The sequence below is a fragment of the Pezoporus flaviventris genome, unplaced genomic scaffold, assembly GCF_033815535.1.
Source record: "Pezoporus flaviventris isolate CSIRO_AGI_PZ_B2104156 unplaced genomic scaffold, CSIRO_AGI_Pfla_v1 ptg000002l, whole genome shotgun sequence".
Taxonomy (NCBI): Eukaryota; Metazoa; Chordata; class Aves; order Psittaciformes; family Psittacidae; genus Pezoporus; species Pezoporus flaviventris.
The window spans coordinates 63,137,685-63,161,881 of NW_026892550.1; the positions used below are offsets into that span (position 1 = coordinate 63,137,685).

Genomic DNA, 24,197 nt, shown 5'->3' on the forward strand with positions numbered 1-24,197 from the left:
ATAGAATAGTTAGGGTTGGAAAGGACCTTAAGATCATCAAGTTCCAACCCCCCTGCCATGGGCAGGGACACCTCACACTAAACCATCTCACCCAAGGCTTTGCCCAACCTGACCTTGAACACTGCCAGGGATGGAGCATTCACAACCTCCCTGGGCAACCCATTCCAGTGCCTCACCACCCTAACAGGAAAGAATTTCCTCCTTATATCCAATCTAAACTTCCTCTGTTTAAGTTTTAACCCGTTACCCCTTGTCCTGTCACTACAGTCCCTAAGGAAGAGTCCCTCCCCAGCATCCCTATAGGCCCCATTCAGATACTGGAAGACTGCTATGTCAATTATGCTTTCTGAAACAAGCACTTCTATGTCTTTACCATTCAATGATTTTCAAGACTGTTAGTGACTTCGGTGGGCATGGAATTAACCTGATAGTTTTGTCTAAAAAATAATTATGCATTATTTGTAACTGCATACCCTGGAGAATTAATTTCTGTCATAGTTAATGAAGTGGCAATTTCAGTTTGATCTGGAAGCTGTATGTCCTAAAATGAAGGAAGCTGTTGGCAGGGTGTTCTCAGTTCTGGCTGAACTCTGGGCTTAAGTGTCCAGTGTTCAACTAGATCTGTTTCTCTTTAATTATACTGAGAAATATTCCATGCTGATATGCTGCACCATAAAAGTTTTATTAGCCCAAGTTTATGAATCTCCATTACTCTGCAGTAACAATGTCACAAATAAGTTATATGGGTCATCGGAAACCACAGTGCTGTCAAGAATTCTGTGTGTTTGCTGCATACATTTGAGGACAAATGTTACTGAAGTTTTAAAGCCTTTAATGAAACTTGTTCATATGACTTCACTGATAGGACAGACTTATTAGACTAGCTTTGCAGTCTGAGGGAAGCACTAGAAGCCTTCAAAAAATAGTTTTTTTCCATGTATATATGAATGCTGTGATTTTTTTTTTCTGTGACTTGTTGAGACTAGATCAAAAGCAAGGAAGAATTTCTTCTTCAGAGCTGCCATTTCTTTTCAACAGTTCAACATGAGGCTAGATATGTTTGTGGAAATGATACTCATTGAGAATTACTAAATACACAGGATCTACATCTGGCTCCAGAAATTCCTGAACTGAAAATCACTGGAGGCAGGAAGAGTATCTTGAATATTTAGGTGTCTATTTATGGCTCTTGGAGACATGATACAGAGCCAGTTGAACAATTTGGCCCAACTCAGTGCAGCCATTCCTTGATTCTGATTCTCTATGTCACCCACATTAGTGGGTCTTAATGAAATGACATTTCTGTACAGAGAAAATGTTACTGATTCCCAGCTGATTTCTTTCAATTTGCTGTCTCTGTTGAGTGAGTTTCATTGTTTTTTTTGTGGTTTTTTTTCTGTTTTTTTTTTTTTGGGGGGGGGGGGGGTATTGGTTGGTTTGTTTGGTTTTTTTTTTATTTTTATGGGGAAATGCCGTACTTTGGGGATTGTAGTTTTTTGGAACTTCCAAGGCAGATGCCAATTTTATGATTATTAAAGTCTAGATCACTTTTCAAGAGTATTTGCACATGACTTTTTTGTTTATCTAGACAGTGCTTAACATTTCTACATTTATTGTTCTCATATACAAACACACAATATAAAACCAAAACTCCCACCCAACATTACTAGGGTAGGTTTTTGTTTGGTTGATCACTTTTTGTTATTTAAAAGAGTTGAGGGAAAAAATCAGAACTGCAGATGCGTATGCAAGAAATGACAGCACACAGGATATTGAAAAAAGTTTTCGGTCACAAGAGGTTTGTTCTAGTAAATACATACTCTTCAGTCTGTTTCATGTGGTTGTGACTTCCTCTTCTCACTCCAGTTGCCTCCACTTCCCTGCTGACACCTGGCACTAGTTCCAGGTTTTGTCAGTCTCAGTCTCTTTACTGAATTCCCAATTTCTTCTTTTATAAAATTTTAGCTCTTCTTTTATATTCTCAACCTTTTTGCCCACCCAGTTAGACTTCTTGTCCAGCACACTGTTGTGACTGTTCTTCATGTGGATCAAATTCCTGTGTTGTCTGTAGACCGGCTTTCTCACATGGGTAATTCAGTGCTGCCCTTAAGCATATTGTACGACGCAGTAGCTCTGCCCAGAAACATATTCATCCACTCTGTATGATTGTCATGTGCACAGTTTTGGTGGTGGTAGAAACTGGGAAGGCCGCAAGAATTTTCAGTAAAGGTAGACCCTTGGTGCATGTAGGAGCTGTAAAGTTCAAGTTTTGAGTTTTTACATACTGAAATTTCTCTCCCAATGCTTATGTTGTTGTCATATATGGTGAAATTGCACATCCCTGTAAAAGATCTGCTGTCAGAATTCAAGTTTATAAAGCACAGAATTTTCTGTTGCAGATTTCTGGCCTCATTCTGTGTATCTGGAAATTTCAGAAAATAATCAGTTTAAGCCAGACAAATTTGTGTGGCAGAATTAGAGGCAATCAAAAACAGGGACTGAAGGGAAAGGAACAATATCAGTAATACAGTACAAGTACATTACAGGCAACCTGATAACATCAGCATTGCCTGCACTACTTTCCCTGCTGTGTACACACAGAACTATTACAGTGCAGTATATATTCCATATAGATATGTATTTAGTACATGTATATACTGTTGTAACAAATTCTTTTACTATCTCCTGTGGTTTATCAGGCCTTCAAAACTGTGAAACTGAAAAACTACCCCTGTGTGAATCTTGAAGTCTGTAGGAATAGATACACATTGGCATTCCTCTGAAATTTAAATCTTAATATAAGGAACTCACAGCCCTCAAGTGAGTTATGAGGCACTTACCGAGTGAGCGGGAATGAGTATCATATTTCAGAGTCTTATCATTGTTCCATTTATACCCCAAGAGATTAACTTTGTGTGTCTTGAAATTCAGTTATTTGTTTATAACACAGGAGAGTTTGCTGATTGTTTTCATGTAAACAAATTGAACTTTGCAATAAAAAAGAGAATAAAAGTAATTGAAATTAAGCAAAAACTAAGAAAATTTTAATTATTCTTCCCAAGGTTATATGCATAATACACCTATGTGACAAAGGAAGATGTAGTTAGAAACACTTAGTAAATTAATATATGGCAGCAGTATGTTTTGATCTATGTTTGATAGGGAACAAAAATGAAAAAAAGTATCCAATCTTTTATTATGTTTTCATTTTACTTGCAGGGGAAGAAGTGTAAAGGATATTGCATGGAATAAAACCACAGAAGTCTTTAAATTTAAAAATGATAATTTCCAGAAATATGGCTAGTTAAAGATATGGCATTGGCTTTTAGGCTTCATTACCGTAGAGAAAGGCTTTTAGAACAGGTTTTTCTTTTTAAACAGAGCAGTTCATCTCTTGGGTTGGGCTTTTTTCAGTGTTTTTCATGATCACTGTCTAAATATCGGAAGGATTACCTTTATGAAGCTTTGAGTCATTTTAATAACTACTTTTTATAAAAAACTAATCTAGTCTTGCCATTCTTACTATTTGGGTGGTTTTACATGCCTTCTAGAATTTGTTTTTAGATGACTTGTTGTAATTAGAAAGCAATTATTGTTGTAATTGGAAAGGAAAACACATGAGATTTTTATGGAAACACATGATGTCAAGTATTTTGCAGCTCCTGTTGATGGTCTCAAGCTTTAGTGAGGTTTTTTTCTCGGTTTTTTTTTTCTCAGTTTTTAAATTAAATTTTCTTTATAACCCATGGAGAGATGTTTTGGCTATATATTTTTCTTTTTCTTTTTTTTTTTTCTTTTTAACTTGCAACACGTTTGAGATTATCCCCATCTGAAAATTCAGACTTGGAGGTAGTACTTGAATTGTAGTTTAATGGTTCTAACAGTGATAAAAGCCACAACTTTCTGATCCACATTTTCAAAGTTATTCCTGGTCTCCCTTGCTGTCGTGCTGCAGTTCTGCTGGAGTTTTTTTGTTTGGCTTTGTTTTTTCCCCATGGTGGTTGTGGTAATGGTAGGGAGATAGGTGAAAAGAGATTGTGGAGCTACATACATGTGTTAGGTTCTCACAGACAAATGTTAATTTTTGAATGTAATAGATTGAGTACAAATATGAGGGCTATTCTTGGAAAAACATCTTTTGATAACTTCTTAGGAACTAGACATAATAAGGTAAAATAGAGAAAAGAGCTTTTTGTGCCTGCGGCATCATCATTTGAAATATCCTAATAAAAATAAAAATATCCTAATATTAAAAATATTGTAATAAAAAATTATCAACCTGCTCCTAAAGAGCAGGTGGAATTAAAAACAAAAAAACACAACCCCACACACACATACACAAAAAATGTCACCCGCACAACAATGACAAAATCACACACGCACACACACACACACACACAGTATGCTAGAGATTGGAAGGGACCTCAAAAGATCATCTAGTCCAATCCCCCTGCCGGAGCAGGAACACCTAGATAATGTTACACAGGAATGTGTCCAGGCGGGTTTTGAATGTCTCCAGGGAAGGAGACTCCACAACCTCCCTGGTCAGCCTGTTCCAGTGTTCCGTCACCCTCACTGAGAAGAAGTTTCTTATCAAGTTTAAGTGGAACCTCTTGTGTTCCAGTTTGTACCCCATTAAATCGTCATCTGTGTTTTGGCAAGTGTCTCTTTAAGGGCAGACCTGAATTAGCCCTTAGTTTCTTGAGCCGTCCCTGACATCTGAAGATTGTCATTCCCTGTCTTGATCCTGGAAGATGATAGGTGCCATATATCTACTTTGTGGATTTACAAAGGCTGCGATAATATTGACAAATCTGATTTTGTTAATTAGAAGTATCTCAGCAAAAAAGGAGGAAAATAGGAAAGTATTACAGCATATTTTAATCAATATAATCAATATAATAAAGTCCAGACACTAAGGTTTAAGTTGATCATAGGCAAAGGACTTGGATGGGATTTTTTTTTTGTAGTAGACACTAGTTAAGTCTGTGTGATGAGGTTTCTGGAACTGTGTAATGTGTGTTAAGATGCTTGCACATTGAAGTATTTGGGGGTATTAATAGTAAAGAAAAATTGTTGTTATTCCGCATATGTTATGCCATAGCTATCAAGCATCTATTAGGCCTATTTCATAACAGTAAGTCAGAATTCAGTTTTTGTAAGTAAAAACGCTGCTAAGTAAAGGCAAAATGACTCAAAAAAGACTTCCAGTTTCTCTTCAAATTTAATCTTGTTTTAGCCTTTCTGAAGGAACTTCTGTTAAAAACAATTTGATTAAATAGACAAGACAGTTTGTGTGTATTCAAAAACTTGGTCTGTGTTTTTCATTCCCCGTAAATAAGCCTACATAAGCAGTAATGGTGGAAGTGAGTTCTGAAGCTGAAATTTCTATTAGTAGATGTCATTTTGACAGTAACAGTTTCCTTGCAGCACACATGGAAAATGCATTCCTAGGAGTTATAGACCATTCAGTGGCAGATCAATTGGAGCCTGCTCTGAGGCAGCTTTTTCCAGAAGGCTGATAGAAAGGTACTGTTGGAGGATTTGGATGGCTGTCCAAAGTCATTCTGAGTTGTATGATGTGTGTGTTAAACGAGAGTCTTTTTTTCTCCAGGTAAGCTTGTCAGATCAAACTTCTCTTTCTCAGCTCTTTCCTCATTTGCTCTTCCTGCAAAAAAAAAAAAAAAAAATCAAAAGGAAGGAAAGGAGAGGATAGAAATTTCTCACCTTTATTATAGACCATCATTGTAAGATCTGAACGGAAACATAGCTAACACGTGAGAGCTTTAAGATAAAAAATATGATAGGTCTTTTAGTAAGACCTTCCAAGACATCAAGTAACGTGATTTTCCTATGTCAAGATAGATGCTGAGAGCAGTGTGTTTATCATATTTATAGGTTTCTTATACTTATTTTTATGTAGTGGCAGTCTATTGATGAAGTCAGTGATCAGGCTGACTATAAAATGACATCCTTTTGACCACATCAATGGTCAAGTTTCCTTTAATGCAGATGCACACCATCTGTATTAGTGACTTCTGTGTGTGCATATCATGGAGATGTATTAGTTATAGCTAAACTGAGGCATGCTTCACTTGTCCCATGCAATTTATTATCAACGTGAGTGATTCTAGCAGATGGTGAGCAATGGCATTGACTGTATGTGAGTTCATTTTCTGTTTCTGCATTTAATTTTTTCCAACTGTAGCCAAAGTGTAAGAATAGAGACCATAATTTACATTCTCACTACACTGAAATGCTAAATTCACAGGATACCTCCTGTGCAGGGAAAACATGATTTATCTACTCTACTAGTAATACTTTGTCCTCCACATGCTGCTATAATAAATTAAATAACAATCTAATGTTTTTAATAGAATTGTAATGGTTCTAAAATTAACTCTGGAAGCAAAGCAGGAAATAGTGTATTATTTTTTAATATAATTTTTGTCATAAATTTTCAGAGAGTCATATAACCACAGTAAAGTAATGATATAATTTTTCCTCTCTGCAGTGTTAAAAAACCCAATCTGTAAGTTATATAGATTCCCTACTTCTGACAACAAGTGGATGCGGATCCGGGAACAGATGGCTGAGACCACCCTCTCTTTCCATGTTCCGAAAGAGCTGATCAATCTGCACATAAAGGAGGATATGAGAAGGTAAGGAAGAAGAAGTAGCAACAGCAAATACTAGATTTTATTTTTCTGAGTTGCAATAATGTAAGTGATGAGCTTAAAATATAATTTTTTAGTATGAAATAGGCAAAATATAGCAATCATTTTGGCTGCTAAGAATTTACAGCAGTAACTGAACAATAGCATAGATTGTTCAGAATTTTTAGGACTCCAGTGACTTCATAAGTTCTGAGCAATGAGCTGTGCTAAAGAGCAGTTATGACATTAAATGTGTAAGCATCAACATTGGTTAACAGTGTAAATGTTCTGAAAAGTTAACAATTTATACAGAAACTACACATTACAAGGGAGTGATCTACATTGTAGTGTGTTTAGCTTTGTGTCTGGGAAGTGCTAATGTCACAGGCAAACATTATGCAAGTAAGGGAAAATAGCATGTTTGTAGTTAACAAAGGAGCACTGAAAATATAAATCGCATTTCTCTGACTAATGTAAATTAGTTGGCATAAGAAAAGGATACCAAAGTAACTGAACTTTTGAAGTCTTTGTTTCCATTTGGTCTTGTAACCACGAGGGACATCTGAGGATCATTACAGTACGTATGTATGGCCTGGGGATAAAAGAGGACAGGGAGTGCAGGTGTCCCAAAATCCTTTGTATGTCCAAATTCTGACTGCAGCAACTAGAATGGTAGCCTGTCCTTGAATACATGTAAGTTGTGCTGATACAACTGTGGAAAAAAGCAGTGTTTTAAGCAGTCCAGGGCTTTCCTGAAAGCATACTTTCTTTTTCCAATGAGAATGGGTGGTGTGGAGAAATGTTGCTTCTTTCCCCATGAAAGTTGCTTCACAAATAGGTAGGCATTTGGTCTCATGTGTGAGATTAACTGCTTCCCAAAGCCACCCTGTGCACTTTTCATGCAACTCCATCAGAGGGGGTTGCTCATGGTTGTTTACAGTGGCTGTTTGTCCTGCAATAGGAGGTTCTTTTCTCTTTTTTTATTCACCCCATCTGCTGCTTCCGTATGATCTTTTTATGCCAATATAATAGCATGTGAGAGACCACAATCTTGCTTTTAATAAAGTCAGTGAACAGATACATACTTACGCATGGTGATGATGGCTTATAATAATCATATGAATTGTTATAATACTTCCTTTTATTCATTTATTACTGTGTTTATGCATTTATGGCCTGATCTTGTTTGAGAATACTAACATGTAAGGCTTTTTTAGTAAGCAATAAAAATAGATTATGCTGACTTGCACAGTTCATCTGCTTCCTAGATTTTCATTTGCCCCATGGGTAAATGCCTTTTAAATGTTAGAGGATTGCTTTAACCGCTTTTACTACTACTGCGTTATTCTCTCCAAAGGCATAAGGCACTGGCTGTTATTTCATATTATAGCATTCACCTCCTTGGATAAAGTCATAGTAAAGAATCACCATAGTTTGGGGCTTTTTAAGTGATTATTCAATACTTACCAATATAAAGAAAGGCTTTGAGGAAGAAACTGAAGTAAAAGTTGCTCAAAAATTGAGTTGTTCTGATTTTCCTGACTGCCAAAACGTGGCTAGCTGTTTGAGCATAGTAGAAAGTGTGGGTGTAAGAAAAAGAGAGGCATAGTGATTGTATCGATCTGAGAGAGGAGGTAAGACCAGCCAAGAGGAGCAACAACTTGCGGTAGAATACCAGCAGATGGTGGGAATAGGGGCAGTGTGTGTTACCTATCATCATATAAGTGTGCAGGTTGGAGCTTCAGTTTTGTACAGGCTTTGCTTATTGAAATAAATGCAAAGATGTGCAATTATTGCAAAATTTTGTGGACTCCTTACATTGTTAAACTGATAGAAAGATGTTAGAAGGATATTGTTATGTTAGTTCTTGAACTTGTGCAAAAATTACATTGCAGCATCTTGAGGCTATTCTCTTCTGAAGTATTCTTCTCTGCATCTTTTTTCCCCAGTTGGTATAAAAGAATAAATATTTTTTGTCTCAGAGGTAATTTCTTATCATCCTCAGTCTATTTCATTCTATTCCTATTCTGGCTTCAATGAAGCAATTGTCTATAAAAAAAATATCCAAGTGAAGTGTTAATCCCATTCAGTGTTGTATTTTAAAATGTAATTTGAATTCCCTTTTCGCATAGCTCCTAAGATTGTTTATCTCTCGTATTCACTGTTAACCAAACTTTTTCATTTACTGATGTGCTAGTCTGAAGTATGGAACTCCTAAGGACGTTTAGCTTTGCTTTCCAGTATGAGATACTATTTTTAAAGATATGCATATATTACAGATTTTATCCTTCAAACCTCCCTGGAAGAATTTTTAATAGGAGTTACATGGTCATTTTTATTGTTCTAACAATGGTCATACAGTTTGCTTTGCTGGTTTTATTAAGGAATTATTTCTATTTCTTCCGTAAGTTTTTTCAATGAGTCCTTTCCCTAGTCTTTAATATTTCTTTACACAAATCTCGTTCAGATACTTTGCACCTATCATGCATGATTAGCCAAGAAGTTCTTTGAACCTAATTGTTAGAAGAAAGACTTAGTAGTTCACAGTCATTGTTCAGAAGGTTGGCTGACCCATATAATCTAAGCTTGCAGGTGTAGATGTAATTGGTGTTGCACTAGATAGCACAACAGCAGAATTAGTTTACAGTGGAGGCTGCAGTACAGGCTCTTTCAGATTTGCCACCACTCTTTTGAGTCTCTTGGAACCAAACTCAGCTTTGACTGAAAGGAAATTCCACTTACTTACAGCAGAATTTGGCCCATGGCATTTGTGGTCACAACCAATAAACAGATTCCAAGGATAAATTGCTGAACTTTGCTTGAACCCTCTCTCCAGAGTACAAAGCATGCTGAAGCTTTCCTTCTGCATCAGGAGTGGCTGTTCTGTCCCAACTCCGATAGCCTTTTCTTGTGCAAATCTGTGCTGTTTGTCTGTTTTTTGATTTCTTTCTTGTAACATTACGGGATAGGGACAAAGTTCAGACTGTCTGAAAGATGTATGTTTTTGTACTATCTTTTAATGCACAACTTCCATAGAGCAATGGAGCCCCAGGCAAAAATGCTGTGTATTGGGAGTAGGCATCGCTCTTTCTGGACCTTTGCATGTTATTTTTTACGCGACTGATTTTCGAGCAATTGCACTGCAAAAATATTGTATTAATAAGAGGTAATAGCATTAAGAAAAAAAAACAAACAGTTATTCTAAGTAAACTTACCATGAATTTTGAAGCTGTTTGAACCAGCTGCATTTAGACAGGCACTGTTACTGTGCTCTCTACTTAAGGACATTGAAAACCCAAGTAAGGTTTTCAAGTGACTATCTAGCACAAAATGTTCACCTAGTAACTAAGTAACTACCTAGCACAAATGTTCAAAGAAGTAATTTTTCCAATTTTTTCCAAAAAATGTAGCTCAACTACATGCATGTGCATGATGGTGCATGCATTTTACATGCATTTTAGTTTGTTATTGAGTGTTTAAAGTTGTAGTGCAGTCTCAGTGGCTGCTAAAATTTCCGGGTGTTATATCTGTGCACATCATGCCCTGGTCCATGCTGAGTAAATGATAAAACTTGTAGGCCTTATTAGAGCCTCCCACATCATTGTGAAGGACAAAAAGCCAAAGCAAAAAAATAATCTCTTTCTCAAGATTATAATTAACACACTCAAATTATGTCATAAGAAGCATTTAAATTTTTACATTGTTAACTAGAGATTTTGCACTTAGCAGTACTTATATGTGGTCCTAATAGCACCAAGTTGGTGCTATTCATGTCAGTGGGGGTGCAGAGAATATAAATTAGAGGCATTAAGGCAATTAGAAAAGCTTTGTGCAGTTTTAATATGTTGCTCATGTCATAAAGATTCTCACTGTTTATTTTGGATGAGCACTCTGATTAATATATTGGAGAAAAAAGAAACCCACAAAACTGTTTAAATGCTTGAGTAATAATGCAATTAATAATGTGATTAATCTTGTCACATGTGATTCCAAGCTGAAAGAAATGAAGTTATAAATATAAACTATGAGAATAAAATGTTTTTGCTTATATCATACAGCTGAAGCAACATTGTCTTGAGACGATTCTAGTGTTTCTTGATGAATTGGTAGAATTTAAAAAACAACTGAAGAACCCTAAAACAATTCTATACAGCATAGCTAAAATATACTATACTATTAAAGTGTAAATTCCACAGGTGCCATTTAGGGTATTACTGAATTTGAGACTCTTTGCAAAGTGTGATGCAGATTATCCTCTGCTATTAAATGTGAATCACAGAATTAACCTCAAATGACCGTGCTGTTTGAAGATCTCGAGTCTTTCAAAGATAAACCCAGGCAATAAAATATCCAAGGAAGGGCAAATTTTAAGGGAGGAAGGAAGAGATGAGTTTAATTTAGCTTGTATATTGTCTACACTTTTGAATAATAAAAAGGGGATAGTGATAGAAATGCAAAACCTCCATCTTTCGGGAACAGTATAAAATATTCTCAAGCCTTTAAAAATCCTAGTCAATTTTCCATATATATATATATATATATATATATATATAAAAAACAGGTTTTAAAATATTTTTAATGTGTGTTGTGGCTTGTGTTTTTGGGGTGGTTTGGGTTTGGTGTTTGTTTCTTTTGTTTCTTAAACAAATGTTGAACGCAGGAGACAGGCAGAACCTACATTTTAGTTTTTACTTACCTGTCAGGTCAGGTTTACCAGAACCTGAAAGGTTTGGGAAAATCTGTAAAGAAAAAAAAAACCAACAAAAAAACAATTATTTTCTAGAGGTTCTATGTAAAAATTATTGAGAAAGAAACAAAAGTATCCTTTTATTCACTTTTTTTGTGGTAGCTTCTCCATAAGAGATTAAATTCTCCTTAGTAATTACTTATCTGTTTGAGAAACATTATAGTAAAAAAGCTACAATTCTTTCATTTCTTGGGAGAATGTTGTATTTCTTGGGAGAACATTCTGATGGGTAACTGCCTGTGCATCACAGGACAATAACTTGTGGTAAAGTAAAATGAGAGTAATTTTGTCAGTTTCTGTTCTACAGAAAAAAACAAACAAACAAACAAACAAAAAACAAAACGAAACAAAATAAATTAAAAAAAAGGTTTATCCATAAACATGTACACTTTAAAGAAAAATTTCTTAGAGAAAAATAGTTCCTGTGTTCCTTTCCTTAAAAGAAAGCTTCTAAACTTCCTTTACTTACAGGTGATTGAGTCATGCCCTAAAGCTTATGGTGTATATTTACTCCAAAGCTCCTGTTTTCTAAAGATGCAGAACTTTGTTGTATTTATAACTTTGTAAAACTTTTGCAGATATGATATGCAGATATATTTCATCTTGGTTTGGATCCTGCTAAGCACTTTGCTTCTCACGTTTTCTGAAATTGGATTTCAGAAGCTAATTTTTCTTAGTGGAGGCAAAAATCACTTTCTTTTTTTATATTTGAACTTGTCATGTTTGCTTCACTGGGACATGCAAGACTAGATTTTTGAAGCTGAATGAATCAAAAACTACTACTTTGTCTTCATGCGTCATTTGTGGTTTATGTGCTTTTGTCATATGTCCTCTTAATTATCTCTTTGTGTAATTACACTGATCTTTTCAACTTCATCTTTCAATTTGGGAAGATTTGTGCTATGTCCTTGATGATGCAAATGGCTGTTCCTGCTGTTCACTTTTCTGCAACAGAATAATTGAATTCAAAACGGTTCATTGATGGTATGTCCCCTTCTGAATTATGCTCATCTTAATATCTTGCTGCTGGGTTTTTTGCTTTGTTTTGAGTTTACTGTCGCTAACCACAGGTTTTCACTGTGCTTTCCACAGTGGTGTCTGGGCTGTTGAACCTAGTTGTTGTTTTGCAAAACAAGTTCTTTTGGAACATAATTTCAGTATTAGGACTTTCTTCTAATAATTGTGAGCATGATGCGTATCACTTGTTCAAAATACTCCTTACAGAATTCAGTATTTTAAATTTTCAGCATTGAATATTTTTCCTTTAGGCTTCTAAGCTGTTTCTATCTCCTCATACCCAAAATGATGAGAAAGAGTCTTTTGCCATTACTATGGTCATTAGAGAGCATGGCACAAAGCACGAACTGATTAAGTAGAAATTATTTGTTCCTCTTTCAGGTACTTTTAGTAGTTTACTATAATCATGTACGTAAGGTGTTCTCAAAAAAAAAAAAAAAAAGGAAAAGCATGAGTTGATAAATCAAAAGGCAGAATATTAGTTTGAGCCTTGGGTGCTCAACCATCATTTCATAATGGGCTTCATCGAACATTTTCTTGGAACAAGAAAATTGCATGTAGTTTTACTTTGAGACTAATGGCAACAGTATTTAACTGCTGCTATTGTCAGAAATGTATCCAGTCATGCTGTTTTGGATGCCCTGGTGCAGTTGTTCATAAAGAAGAGTATAGCTGTTTCAGTCCATGCACGGATCCTCTTAAACCACCCTGCATATCCGTGTAACAGCTTGTGCAGTGACTGTAATTCCACTCAGCAGGCAGAGGCGGGGTAAAGCTTGAGTTTCCTACAGGGCACAGTGCCCATGAATTGTAGCTGAATAAATCGGTAAGACATTCAGAGTAAAAGAAGTTGTTGATTTTAAGTAAGAGTCTAGAATGAAGGTTTATGACAGTTCTAATAGTGCTGTGGGATCCTGAGGAGTCTCATAAGTTAGACTTTTTCATCTCTTCAAAATTGTGCTGTGATAGCATCAATGATCATTAATCTTTATACTAACAATCACTGTGGTATATAGTGCTTTCAGCAGACCAGGATCCATTACAGAATTTTTCTGCCATAATGTCACAGAAGAGTTTTGAAGAAAGGGTAACAGGTAGAGTTTAGACTTTTTTTAATGGAGAACTGTTTCTAACCATAATGGGAAGTGCTCAGTAAAAGCTGGCATAATTCGTCTACTAAAGGAAAGAGTGGATGTGAAAAACCAAAAGTACCTGAGAAAAGCTTAAAAATAAGCTGATTAGCTGATGTTTGAAGTGAACTAGGATGGATGGGACAGACTATTTACATCCTCATTCTGGTTAGGTACAAAGGAGGCAAGATTATGTCAAGGCCACCAAGGAAGATACTGAAGTAATCAAGGGAAGAGACAAAGTTGAGGCACGCTCCTGTGTGGGAGTTTTGTTGTACATTGACAGAAAAGACTATCCAGGAGACAGCTTGAGGAACTGGACAGCAAGATGTAGACAAAACTTGTATTTTCATTCTGGAAAAACAGTTGAAGTTCATGCTAAGCACCAGATCTGTCATGATGATGCGTACAGTTACCTGGAAAATGCTTCGAGAGGGGATTTGCAGTGGGAGAAGATGATGATAAATCACTCTGTTTTAACAATATTGAGTTTGCGCTGAGCTTACTGCTTTGTTGACAAGCTATTCAAAATTCCATGGCTGCACTGAAAAGGTGAATCAGTAACTGATTTCCCCTCTGTAGAGCTAGAGCCAATATATATTATAAATATTAATTTTCTTTTATAGCAGTTTTTGTTCGACACAATTATTGGTTAAAGTGTGTTTTTTAAAGTTATTCAATGAAATAAGTTCTGGTATAAATATTATTAAAACAAAGATTTTTAAGATTGTTGTTGTGGGTATTAGTGCAAACTATAAACTTCCACATTTGAAAAATGTTATGTTTCTTCAATCTGTTTGTTTACTTTTGGGAAGGGCCCTTCAAAACAATGGTGATAAAGCTTGGTACTATGGAGTGTTGTTGATGGAGGTTAGATATAGGAAAAATCTTTTTTTAGCCATAATTCAGACTTTTACTGAGCAACAAAAGCAGTGACAAATAGTAAGAAATCATAAGACACAAATACTATCTAAATCCTCTGTCTTACATGTTAGTATTTGGAAAAAAGAGACATAATTTGCAAAAAGGCTAATTTTGGAGTGCTAGCATTTATGACATATAATCCTGTTATCTCATGCGTTGGCTTTACTGTATTTTTAAATGAAAATAAATTTAGAAAAGGTACTGTTCAGAGTTTTCATGCTATATATGGTCTAGATTTACTATAAAACTGCACATTCACTTTATTAAAACACTGTGGATAAGATGTGTCTTTTTATGACATACTAGTGGCTGTGTTTTGACCTCAGTGATGCATTTGTGTTTCTGAGATGAAGCAAATAGAAATCTTGTAGACAACGATAAGAGCAGGATTTGACATTTCTTGAAAACATGTTAAAGATAATGTGGTGGGATTTGAACTTTCCCTTCCCGTTGGTGTCAATGCAGTTAATGTATAATCAGCCAGTTAAACCAGTTTTGGTTTTAGGCTGAATAGTTTAGTCTGAGGTAAGGGATTTCTGTTTCTGCTGTTGCTTGACTTGAGCTTGGGACCAAAAGCTCCAGGAGTGGGCTTAGATAAAGGCAGGGAGCAAAGCCTCAGCAGTGAGTTTTCCATGGCATAGAGTGCTGTGCATGTAGCATATTGATGTGCTGACCCCTCACTCTGTAGTAAAATTCTTCACAATGAGGGCAGTGAGACAGGTTGCCCAGAGAAGCTGTGGCTGCCCTGTCCCTGGCAGTGTTCAAGGCCAGGCTGGAGGAGGCTTTGAGCAACCTGGTCTAGTGGAAGGTGTCCCTGCCCGTGGCAGGAGGGGTAGAACTAAATGAGCTTTAAGGTTCTTTCCAACCCAAACTATTTCTGATTCTATGAATATTATACTTCTGTATGGGAGGAGCAGTAAAGTTTTGGAACTCAAACAGGTCCAAATACTGTTGCTAAAACTATTAAATAAGACAAAAATAAATACTAAGTGCCAAAATATTGCCACTGCAAATAAATCAAATTGTATACCCTGACAAATCTTAGGAGGTTTTTTAGGAGGAAGCCCTGAGATTTTCATTTAATGGGATGCCTCATTTTAAACTGATAAAAACGTGCAAGGAGAACGGTGGTTGAAAATGGTGGGCTTGTCCTCTTACTGCTGATGATTCTTCAGCTGCAGCTTTACCAGCTTGTACTGATGATGGAGGAAAGTTAAGTTTCATCTACTTCTGTTCTTCAGATTGAATGAAATGGAAAAAAGTAACTATAAGTCATTAGTAAACTCCCAGTGAGCTCATGTATTGTAATCTATGTTTCCATTTTGATACATTCAAGAACATATATAAACAAACAGTCTTAATACTGCTTCCAGTGCAATCTGCTTGATTTTGGTTGTTCTATTCACCAGGTACAGAATTATGCCTAGATAGCTTATTCTAGTGGTGTTCACTCTCATTCGAAGCTAATCATGATGCAGGCAACATCAGTGTATCAGTGTGGGGTGTTCTGTTTAAGAAATAATTTTAAGAAATAATTTATGGCTAGGAGTCAGAGCTGTTGTAGTGTTCCTCTGCCATGTTCCTCTGCCACATTCTCACTGGTATTTTTTTCACCTTTCTGCCCCTTTTCCCCTTGTTTTTTCTTTTACCTCAGTAATTTTCCTATAGGTGAGAGGAAATTTGGAAATCTTTTTTTGAGACTTCCAAGAATTGCAGTGCAACAGTCTGCTCAGTACTTTGTGGAAAAGTAGTTGGTTGTTGTTGTGCAAGTTTTCTCCTGAACAATTCCAAGTGTTTGAAGAGTCAGTATCTTTCATTATCAGTTTCTTTAACAGCAAATCCCCCAAAGTGGCTCTGGGTTATGTATAGGATGAACTTCCTTTGCAAGTGGGGAAAACAAACAGAAAGCCCAGTGTACTGTGACTATGCGTGTTTGTGTAGGAAATTAAAGTGATCTCTATTTCACTCAGGTCAGCCCTCAAGAGTGTACAGGAAAACTGATAATTTGCTAAAGGATTTCCTTTTGGATTTTCAGTGACATGTTTGGTTACCATAACAGACCTGATGAACACAGCTGTAAGGCTGAAGATTAAGGGGACTGGTGGGGTTTTTCAGTTTGTGTGTTTTAAGCACTAAAAAAATGTGGGCAGGGCTGGTGTGTTGGTTAAACTGACTTCCGAAGAAACACTATTAAAACTGTGTTTATGGTATATATGAAAGTATCTAAAGAGTAGAGTGTATCAAAATACCTATGCTGCAAGCATTGCCAAAGAAGCAAGCTTCGAATTCTTTACAATGGTGTTTAGTATCTCTTCACAAAGAATTGCTGTGAGCACAGCTCTCTGGAGCCTGGAAGCCTTCTTACCTCCAAGGAAGAAATAATATTTCACTTTGCAGGCTATTGCATTGGTACCAGTTGAGTTTTGAACAGAAATTACTGTACTGTTGACTGAATCGACTTTCCTTATTGTGTAGCTGAAAAAATGAGCTGAAATCAGCAGATTTTACAAGTGTCATGAAAACAGATTTTATTTCTGTTAGAAAGTCCTTTTTTTTTAATAAACTGGTTTTAGATTAATTTAGATGAATGTTAACAAATTCATGAGTTAATTAACCTTATCTTTTTGCCTTTTGATACAGGAATCAAGAACTTAAAGATCTGGGAGAACTTGCCCCTCACTGGGACAATATGCGAAAAAGTGTTATTGCTCATTGTGATCAGATGCTGAGCATGTACCAGGATACTCTTGCAGAGCTTGGGAAGCACACAGGTATGAATCTATGGCTCCAAAATTCCATGACAGTAGCCTCTCCTCTTCTGGAGCAGTTAAACCAGGCTGGGGGGGGCTTTCAGCAACCAGGTCTAGGTGGAAGGTGACCCTGCCCATGGCAGGAGGTTGGAACTTAGGTGATCTTCAAGGTCCCTTCCAACCCAAACCATTCTGCGATTGGTGTATTCAGCAGAAATAAAACACATAGAAATGAAATATTTGTAATTCTGAGATCTCACAGGTGCCCTGTTTCTTCATCTATTGGTTACACAACAGCCAAAATAAAAAAAAAAAATAAATAGGAGTGAGTGTGCGTGTGCATGTTTTAATTGCATGTTCTCTTGGACAGACTGCTCTGATCTGCTAATTGAAACCACCATTAGAGGTGGTTTTGTCAGTTTTTCTTGAGACCTAATGAGGTTTCATTAAGGAAGTCGCATTTAACAGTCTACAGGAGAACAGTAATATCTAGCTATGCATTACATCTCCTTGGTGTAGTGGTTGTCATTGCCCACACTGTGCCAGAAAAACACAGAATTAACATGGGATGGTCAGTCTGCTCTCAGTCCAGAAATAGCAGCATGTGCTGCCTCACCTTTCTTCATGTGGAAGCTGTGGTCTTATATTCAGATGTGCTCTGGGTGCTTGTTCAGTTCATATCTGCCAGAGTCCTGTGGTCAGAGCATTTGCACGGCAGTGGAAGAAGCATCAGTGACAAATGTGAAGAAAAGGCAGCTAGGCTTTTCCTCCTGTAGCAATTCTTATTCATAACAAGACAAGTTGATTGTTCACGTAATCGTTCAAGGAACTTAGGATAATTCTTTTCTATTTTGTGAGACTACTGTGATTATTTCCTGTATAACACTGTATTTAGAGCAAACAAAGATTTCTGTCAGTATATAGCGTAACTTTTTGCCTCTTCCTCCTGGTGTGCCTCCTACACACACACACTCACACGCACCACTATTTTTGATATGTTCTGGAAGGAAATGGACACATTTGTTCTAACTTACTACAAAGGCCTTGTTATTGTTGCTGCTTTCTTGCTGGTGTCAGATTTCTAACACCAGTCCTCACAATCACCATCTCAAATACGTGTTTTTGATGACATTATTGCTTGCATATGCTGTTTTGCTACATAGTCTCACTGCTAGATGTTCCCACTGTGGCCCTACTCCCACACTTACGTGTGTGTAGGCACAGCAGTATGTGTCAGAGGTCAACACTGCACTTTGTGTTACATATACAGAAGTTTGCAACCTAGAATATTCCTGAAGGAGGGATACGTTATGGTTATGAAACTCTGTAAAAATAGAGGTACAAATTATACAATCTTTTGAAATATCTGGTATATAGTTATGGAAAATTTGCAGTATTTTCTTAATGAGTTATAGCTTTCAATTTCTCAATTAGTTATAGCAAACAAAACTTTTTCTGTGTCTACTGAGAAATGGATTAACCGGGTTTTAGCTCAATATACAACTAAAATGCATAGCAGAATAACTATTTCTTTTAAAGAATTCAGTGCTTAGAATGAATTTGCTGCACTGAGTAGTTGAGACACAAATCTTTCCCTTCCAAAATGTTCATTCAAACTGTACTTTTATCCTTTAGCAATCATCTTCTAATACAGGACTGAGTATGGTATTTCTCATTGCAGATTACTCTCTGGAGTTCAGTGACTTTCTTGGTCACAGGAAAAGAGAAACCCTGTTTCAGTGTATGAGCAAAACAGAGTCCCTAAATGAAACTAAACATTTTGGGAGCAGTTCATCACCTGCTTTAATGAGTGTGTTTGTTCGGGAAAAAAGCTCATCTCTTACACTAAATGTTGTATAACATTTTGCAGTTTGGTTGCAGAAGTGTAATTCCTTGTATTTATGATTGTTTTCCATCATCAGATCTGATTTTGGCAGACTGCACTCTGATCCAGAATGACACTTCCTATGTTTCCGTGTTTTAACTGATGTAAATGTGGCTTTTAATGCTGAGCTAATAACATTTTGAAAGCAATCCATAAAATATCATATGCAAGGCAATAAATACAGATTATGAAAGAATCTATGTAATAATTATAACTTGCAGGAAAAGATCGAAATAAACTTTTGAGAATAAAATGAAAATAGACACTGTAATCTATTAAGCATAAATCCTGGAAGTCCAAGTGAAATTAAAAAGATTGGTGATGTTAATGACCTGTCTTGACTGTGGTTTGAGATAACTGCAACAGACCAGGGAACCTGGTCTGAGGAGAACAGAACCAGCCCATACGAAAAAGTGTAGGAACATCTCTCTGAAAACAAACAAAGCAGGAAACAAAGCAACCTAATAATTGTAGTGAAGATGAGAAATAAGGGGAAGATGTTAATTTGCTGGCTAACACACAGGTATACCTCCTTACTAATACAGTACTTGTTTATACTTGGAATACCCCTGATTCTGCATCTTGTGTGAAAAAAAGTTACTTTAACATTCAAAGACTTATTTTATTGTGATCAGTGGGCTAACTGCACATTTTAAAGCCAAATAATAGCCTAGTCCTTCTAATGAAGACAACATTTACTCTCAACCCTGCAATAGCTTATTAGATGTCACAATTAAATTAGATGATAAATCCACTTCTAAGGAACAATTCCATGTGAGTCATCTAGATGCACATATCTCCAACTTCCTTTTGTATCAGCACTAGGGAAGACTGTTAACTCATAAGCGATGTAGAGAGGGGAGATAGCATCTGCAAGTAATTCTTTTTTTTTCCAAAATATTCCCTCATTTCTCCTATACAATCACATGCTGGGTTTTCTGAGAGATAGTTACTTCAGATTCAGTTGAGCTATTTGTGGAATTTAATGGAGAAGGCTATTTCTTGTTAAATTTGAGAGATTGCACTTGAAAGTATCAGGAGACTGCATTACTGTTAGCAGTTTTGATTTAACAGCGTATTTACTGAAAATGGAGGTTTAAGGAAGTTATGACTATTTCAAATTTGAGTTGTTTTGGCAAACAACTCCCCTCAAAAATGGGGGAGAATTTTAGAGAATGACAAGTATTTTTGTTTCAAGGAAACATAAATCTAAAAGGGTTAGAGAACATCAGAACAAATAATTTTAGGTTAATTTAAAACACAGATTTGGTGGTTTGGGGAGGGAGTAGAACTTTGAAAATTATTTTTTTTTGTGCATTTTAGTTTGACCTGAGATGATTTCCAAACACACCTTTTCTCTTTTTTTTTCTTTTCTTTCCATTTCAGTCATCAAACTGAAAATCCTGTCCATCTAGTTTAAGGCAATCCCTGCCTCTATCACAAAGGTCCTTATGTGACACTAGGCAAGACAGCCTTCAGAACTGGTTAGTGTGCGATGTCCTTTTTTGGAAGCCTGTCAATAGACACCAGCTGTTTTGCAGACGTACTCAGTACTCATGGATGTAATTCAGCTCAGTGGGAGCTGCGCTTCCAAAATGGAATGTGATGTTGCATTATAATGCGTGCTCTGCAGAATGACATCCTCCATATCTCATATTGATGCATTGTTTTCTTAAATTATTTGACTTTTATTGTCTGCCATTAGAATGGATAAAATTATAACCCTTTTTCTCAGCCAGTTAAAATTATTCTATAAATATTTGTAAAACCCTTAGAAACTGTTGGGATGCAGTAAACAGGTTTGAGGGAATGAATAATCCTGTCTTTGTGGGAGGCTTGAGCAGTATATTTGAATCCAGATACCTAAGTAAAAGTTGGAAACAAAATATTGAATCACTATTTCTAAAGTGAGCAGCAGAGACATTCAATGAGCTGGAAAAAAAGCTAGAATGTGATAAGTCATTGAAGTCTATTTCGGAGTTCCTCTTCAGATGGATGTCAGATGAAGGTTGTATCCATATTCCTGTATTTCCTAACTTTGAAGAGTTTAATCTTGCGACAATAACAACAACGGTTTGAATAGAGGGGTTGTAGTTTTCTCGGTCATTAAATACAACTTGCTGGGTTATTTAAAAACTAACAAACTTCATTAAAAATTAGTTTAATCACATGGATGATACTGGCAAACACAGACCGAGGTATTAATGCCACTGCATTAATATCGCATACCTGAGTAAACAGAATAACTGATACCAGTGGGTGGTTATTATCCCATGTGTTTCTGGTGCTGGACAGGAAGGGATTCTGCTTCACAGCTCTTCCCTGAAAAGAGGAGTAACAAGACTCAGCAGTGCTGCATGTATGCAACTCCAGCCCAGAACAGAAGTGTACTCCAGGGAAAGCAGGCTCTTCTCTTCCCTCCTACTCTTCTTTTGCCTGTCCCTTTTAATCTGCTGACATCTTACTCTTATCTTAGTCTGCCAGTGTTTCCTTGTCTCAGATGCAGTTATCATTCCTTAAGCTTTGATCTTGATTTCAGCTGAATTCTGATAAATAATCTGCACTCTTTTGGATTTCCTTCCTAATGATTTGCAGTCTCCTCATCTACACTGTTCCTCATACAGTTGAAGTTCCCTTTACTGTTCCTATAATTTTGTCTTTCTGTGCTCTCCAGGTGCAGGTTTCCTGCTGGTATTCTTCATCATCCATGGTTCCTCGTTTCAGCTTGCATCTGCAAATTTTCTGTAAAAGCTGAACCTTTGACTTCTGTTAGTTGCTTTTCTTTCTACTTTTGCTCTTAATCTTAGTTATATTATTTAGTTACTAAGCTTAGGTAGCAGCCTAACCAAGCCTGGCTGGTCTGGAGCATCACTGGTGCCCTCTGGCAATGTGATTTGCATTGGGAAGCTCAATGCTTAGTTTATTGTAATCTGTCGCAGTTTCCACGGATAACCCCTAGCAGATCTTGATTGATGGAGTCAAAAAGAATTTAAAATATTTCATATTTTCCTGTTAAGAAAATCTTGAACAGATTGAACCTTTTCAAAGACCTTTGGAAATGATAGTGTGCTGAAAAAAATTGTCTAGATAAATGTTGGGTGCCTGAGTGAGAAGATAGGACTCTTTCCTAATTTACACCCTTTAATTTTATATATGCATATACTGTTATCAAATATCTCCAGGTAAATTACATTTTCATACTGTCAGGCTTTAATTATATTCCTTTATGCCATCATAGAGTTAATCATAATCTTACATTTTGGAATTATGCAACCAGATTTTATTTTTTTTTCCCAGTACATTGCGCTGCTTCTGGTTCTGGCTTTTTAGAAAGAAAACCCATTTATAGCTTTTTTTAAGCTAGTTTATATTTCTTTATTTGAAATTTTTAGGAAGAATGCATAGCCTTGTCAATGTAATCCTTTTGCTTGAAGAAAAAAGAATGTAACTTGGTGAAAATGTAGTACCTCCACAGCTCTGTATCCCTGTGTGTTTAGCACAGAATAAACATAATACACATTAACTGTGACATTGTTTCCAGCAGACTGCAGAGCAATTTCAAACAGCAGGAAAAGATGTCTATCACCTAGACTGAAAAATTAGATTGTTCTCTGAATTAAAAGCTGTTTTGTTGCTTCCAATACGGATACATGCTGAGACTCAGTTAGTGAACCATTCTTCTCCTAATATACAGTTACACATTAAAAGTAAATTAAAGAAGACTCCTAACATACAAGTATTGTCCTCACATTAAAAAGAAGACAAAACATCTGCTGGGTGCTTAAGATAATGATTCTTTAAACTTTTGTTTTTCAGGTTCTTCCTTCAAACCAAGCTGTAACAAAGGAGAAAAAACATTAGAATTCATCCCAATAAATCTTCATCTGCAAAGAATGCATGTGCATAGTCCTCGATTGAAAGGTAAAGTATATTCTGCAGAGAAATTTTCCAAGTATGACGAAGTATGTTTTGAAATACAATTAAACATTCAACTAAGTGATATGGTTTTCACTGTAGCTCATTTTAAGATGTAGATATCTGAATCTGTTTATCCTGTTTTAAGGATGAACATTGGGTGGACATGCTTTCAGATTTAAAACTGCAATGGAACTGAAAGGTATGCTGTTTAGAGAGTTGAATCTTAGTAATTTTGAATTTTTCACTTAATCACTCTTGTTAAATTTTGTAGGTGGGACAAAAAGATGCTACAGATAAAAAGCATGAAAAATAATATTATTACATTGATTCATTTTTTAGTAAATTTATGTGCAGTTTGGAGAATGCTGAGGAGAAAAGCATATCACAAGAAATACAGTGACTTATAAAGAAAATTCTGAGATTCATTTCCTGTTGCATGCATTTTGCCAGTTAGTGAAGTTTGTGCAGTATTAGCTCATTTGTAAAATTTGTGCAGTATTGTAAGATTTGATACAGATGGTTTCTTGCATGACCAGATTGTTGCTTGGTTTGGTTTGGTGGTTTTGTTTTTCTAATAAAATCAAAATCAATCTTCCAAATTTGTTATTTAAAAATCTGTGCTTTACAGGCTTAAATTGTTTATTTTTTTCACTTTAATGGGCTCTAGAAACTTTGTGTGTTTATTTCTTGCCTTTGTTTTGTATACATGTCTGGAACCTGTCTTCCCAAAGGCTTTGATTTCATTCTCTCATGCCTGTACATCTGCTTCTAAAATCCAAGCTTTCCAGTTTGGGTGTTGTTTGGAATGATTTCTAGGGCAACTGATTATGTACTGTCCATAAAAGACCACACTTAAATCATGAGATCAAAGAAGTCAACAGCTTGCCCACCCTCCAGATTTCAAATTCTTAAACTAGCATGCAGACACTGCCACTGGGATTGACTAGAAGACCTGGATCTGTGCTGGAAAGTAGGAATCAGGCCCAAATTTAAAGCTGTGCAAGGGATTTCTCTGCCTCATCTTCTGAAGGCACAAGTTTTGGATACTGGTAGCAGATGAAAAACTAAGAGGTGGTTAACAATATTTCTTTTAAGTTGTGTTTTGTTTTTTTTATATTAATTCCAGGTGTGTTGTGCTCATGTTGTTTCTATAAAACTTTGAACAAATAA

At 36.2% G+C, this 24,197-nt stretch overlaps 1 protein-coding gene across 10 annotated transcripts in view; it reads left to right on the forward strand.

Moving 5' to 3' along the window:
• INPP4B (inositol polyphosphate-4-phosphatase type II B) overlaps positions 1 to 24,197 on the forward strand; it is a 309,539-nt gene that overhangs the window by 202,451 nt on the left and 82,891 nt on the right. For all 10 annotated transcript variants that reach the window (XM_061441944.1, XM_061441955.1, XM_061441896.1 and 7 more), the window contains 3 exons: positions 6,515 to 6,662; positions 17,115 to 17,245; positions 22,926 to 23,030. In XM_061441944.1, the coding sequence (XP_061297928.1) occupies positions 6,515 to 6,662; positions 17,115 to 17,245; positions 22,926 to 23,030 (384 nt within the window). The remainder of the gene's footprint in view (positions 1 to 6,514; positions 6,663 to 17,114; positions 17,246 to 22,925; positions 23,031 to 24,197) is intronic.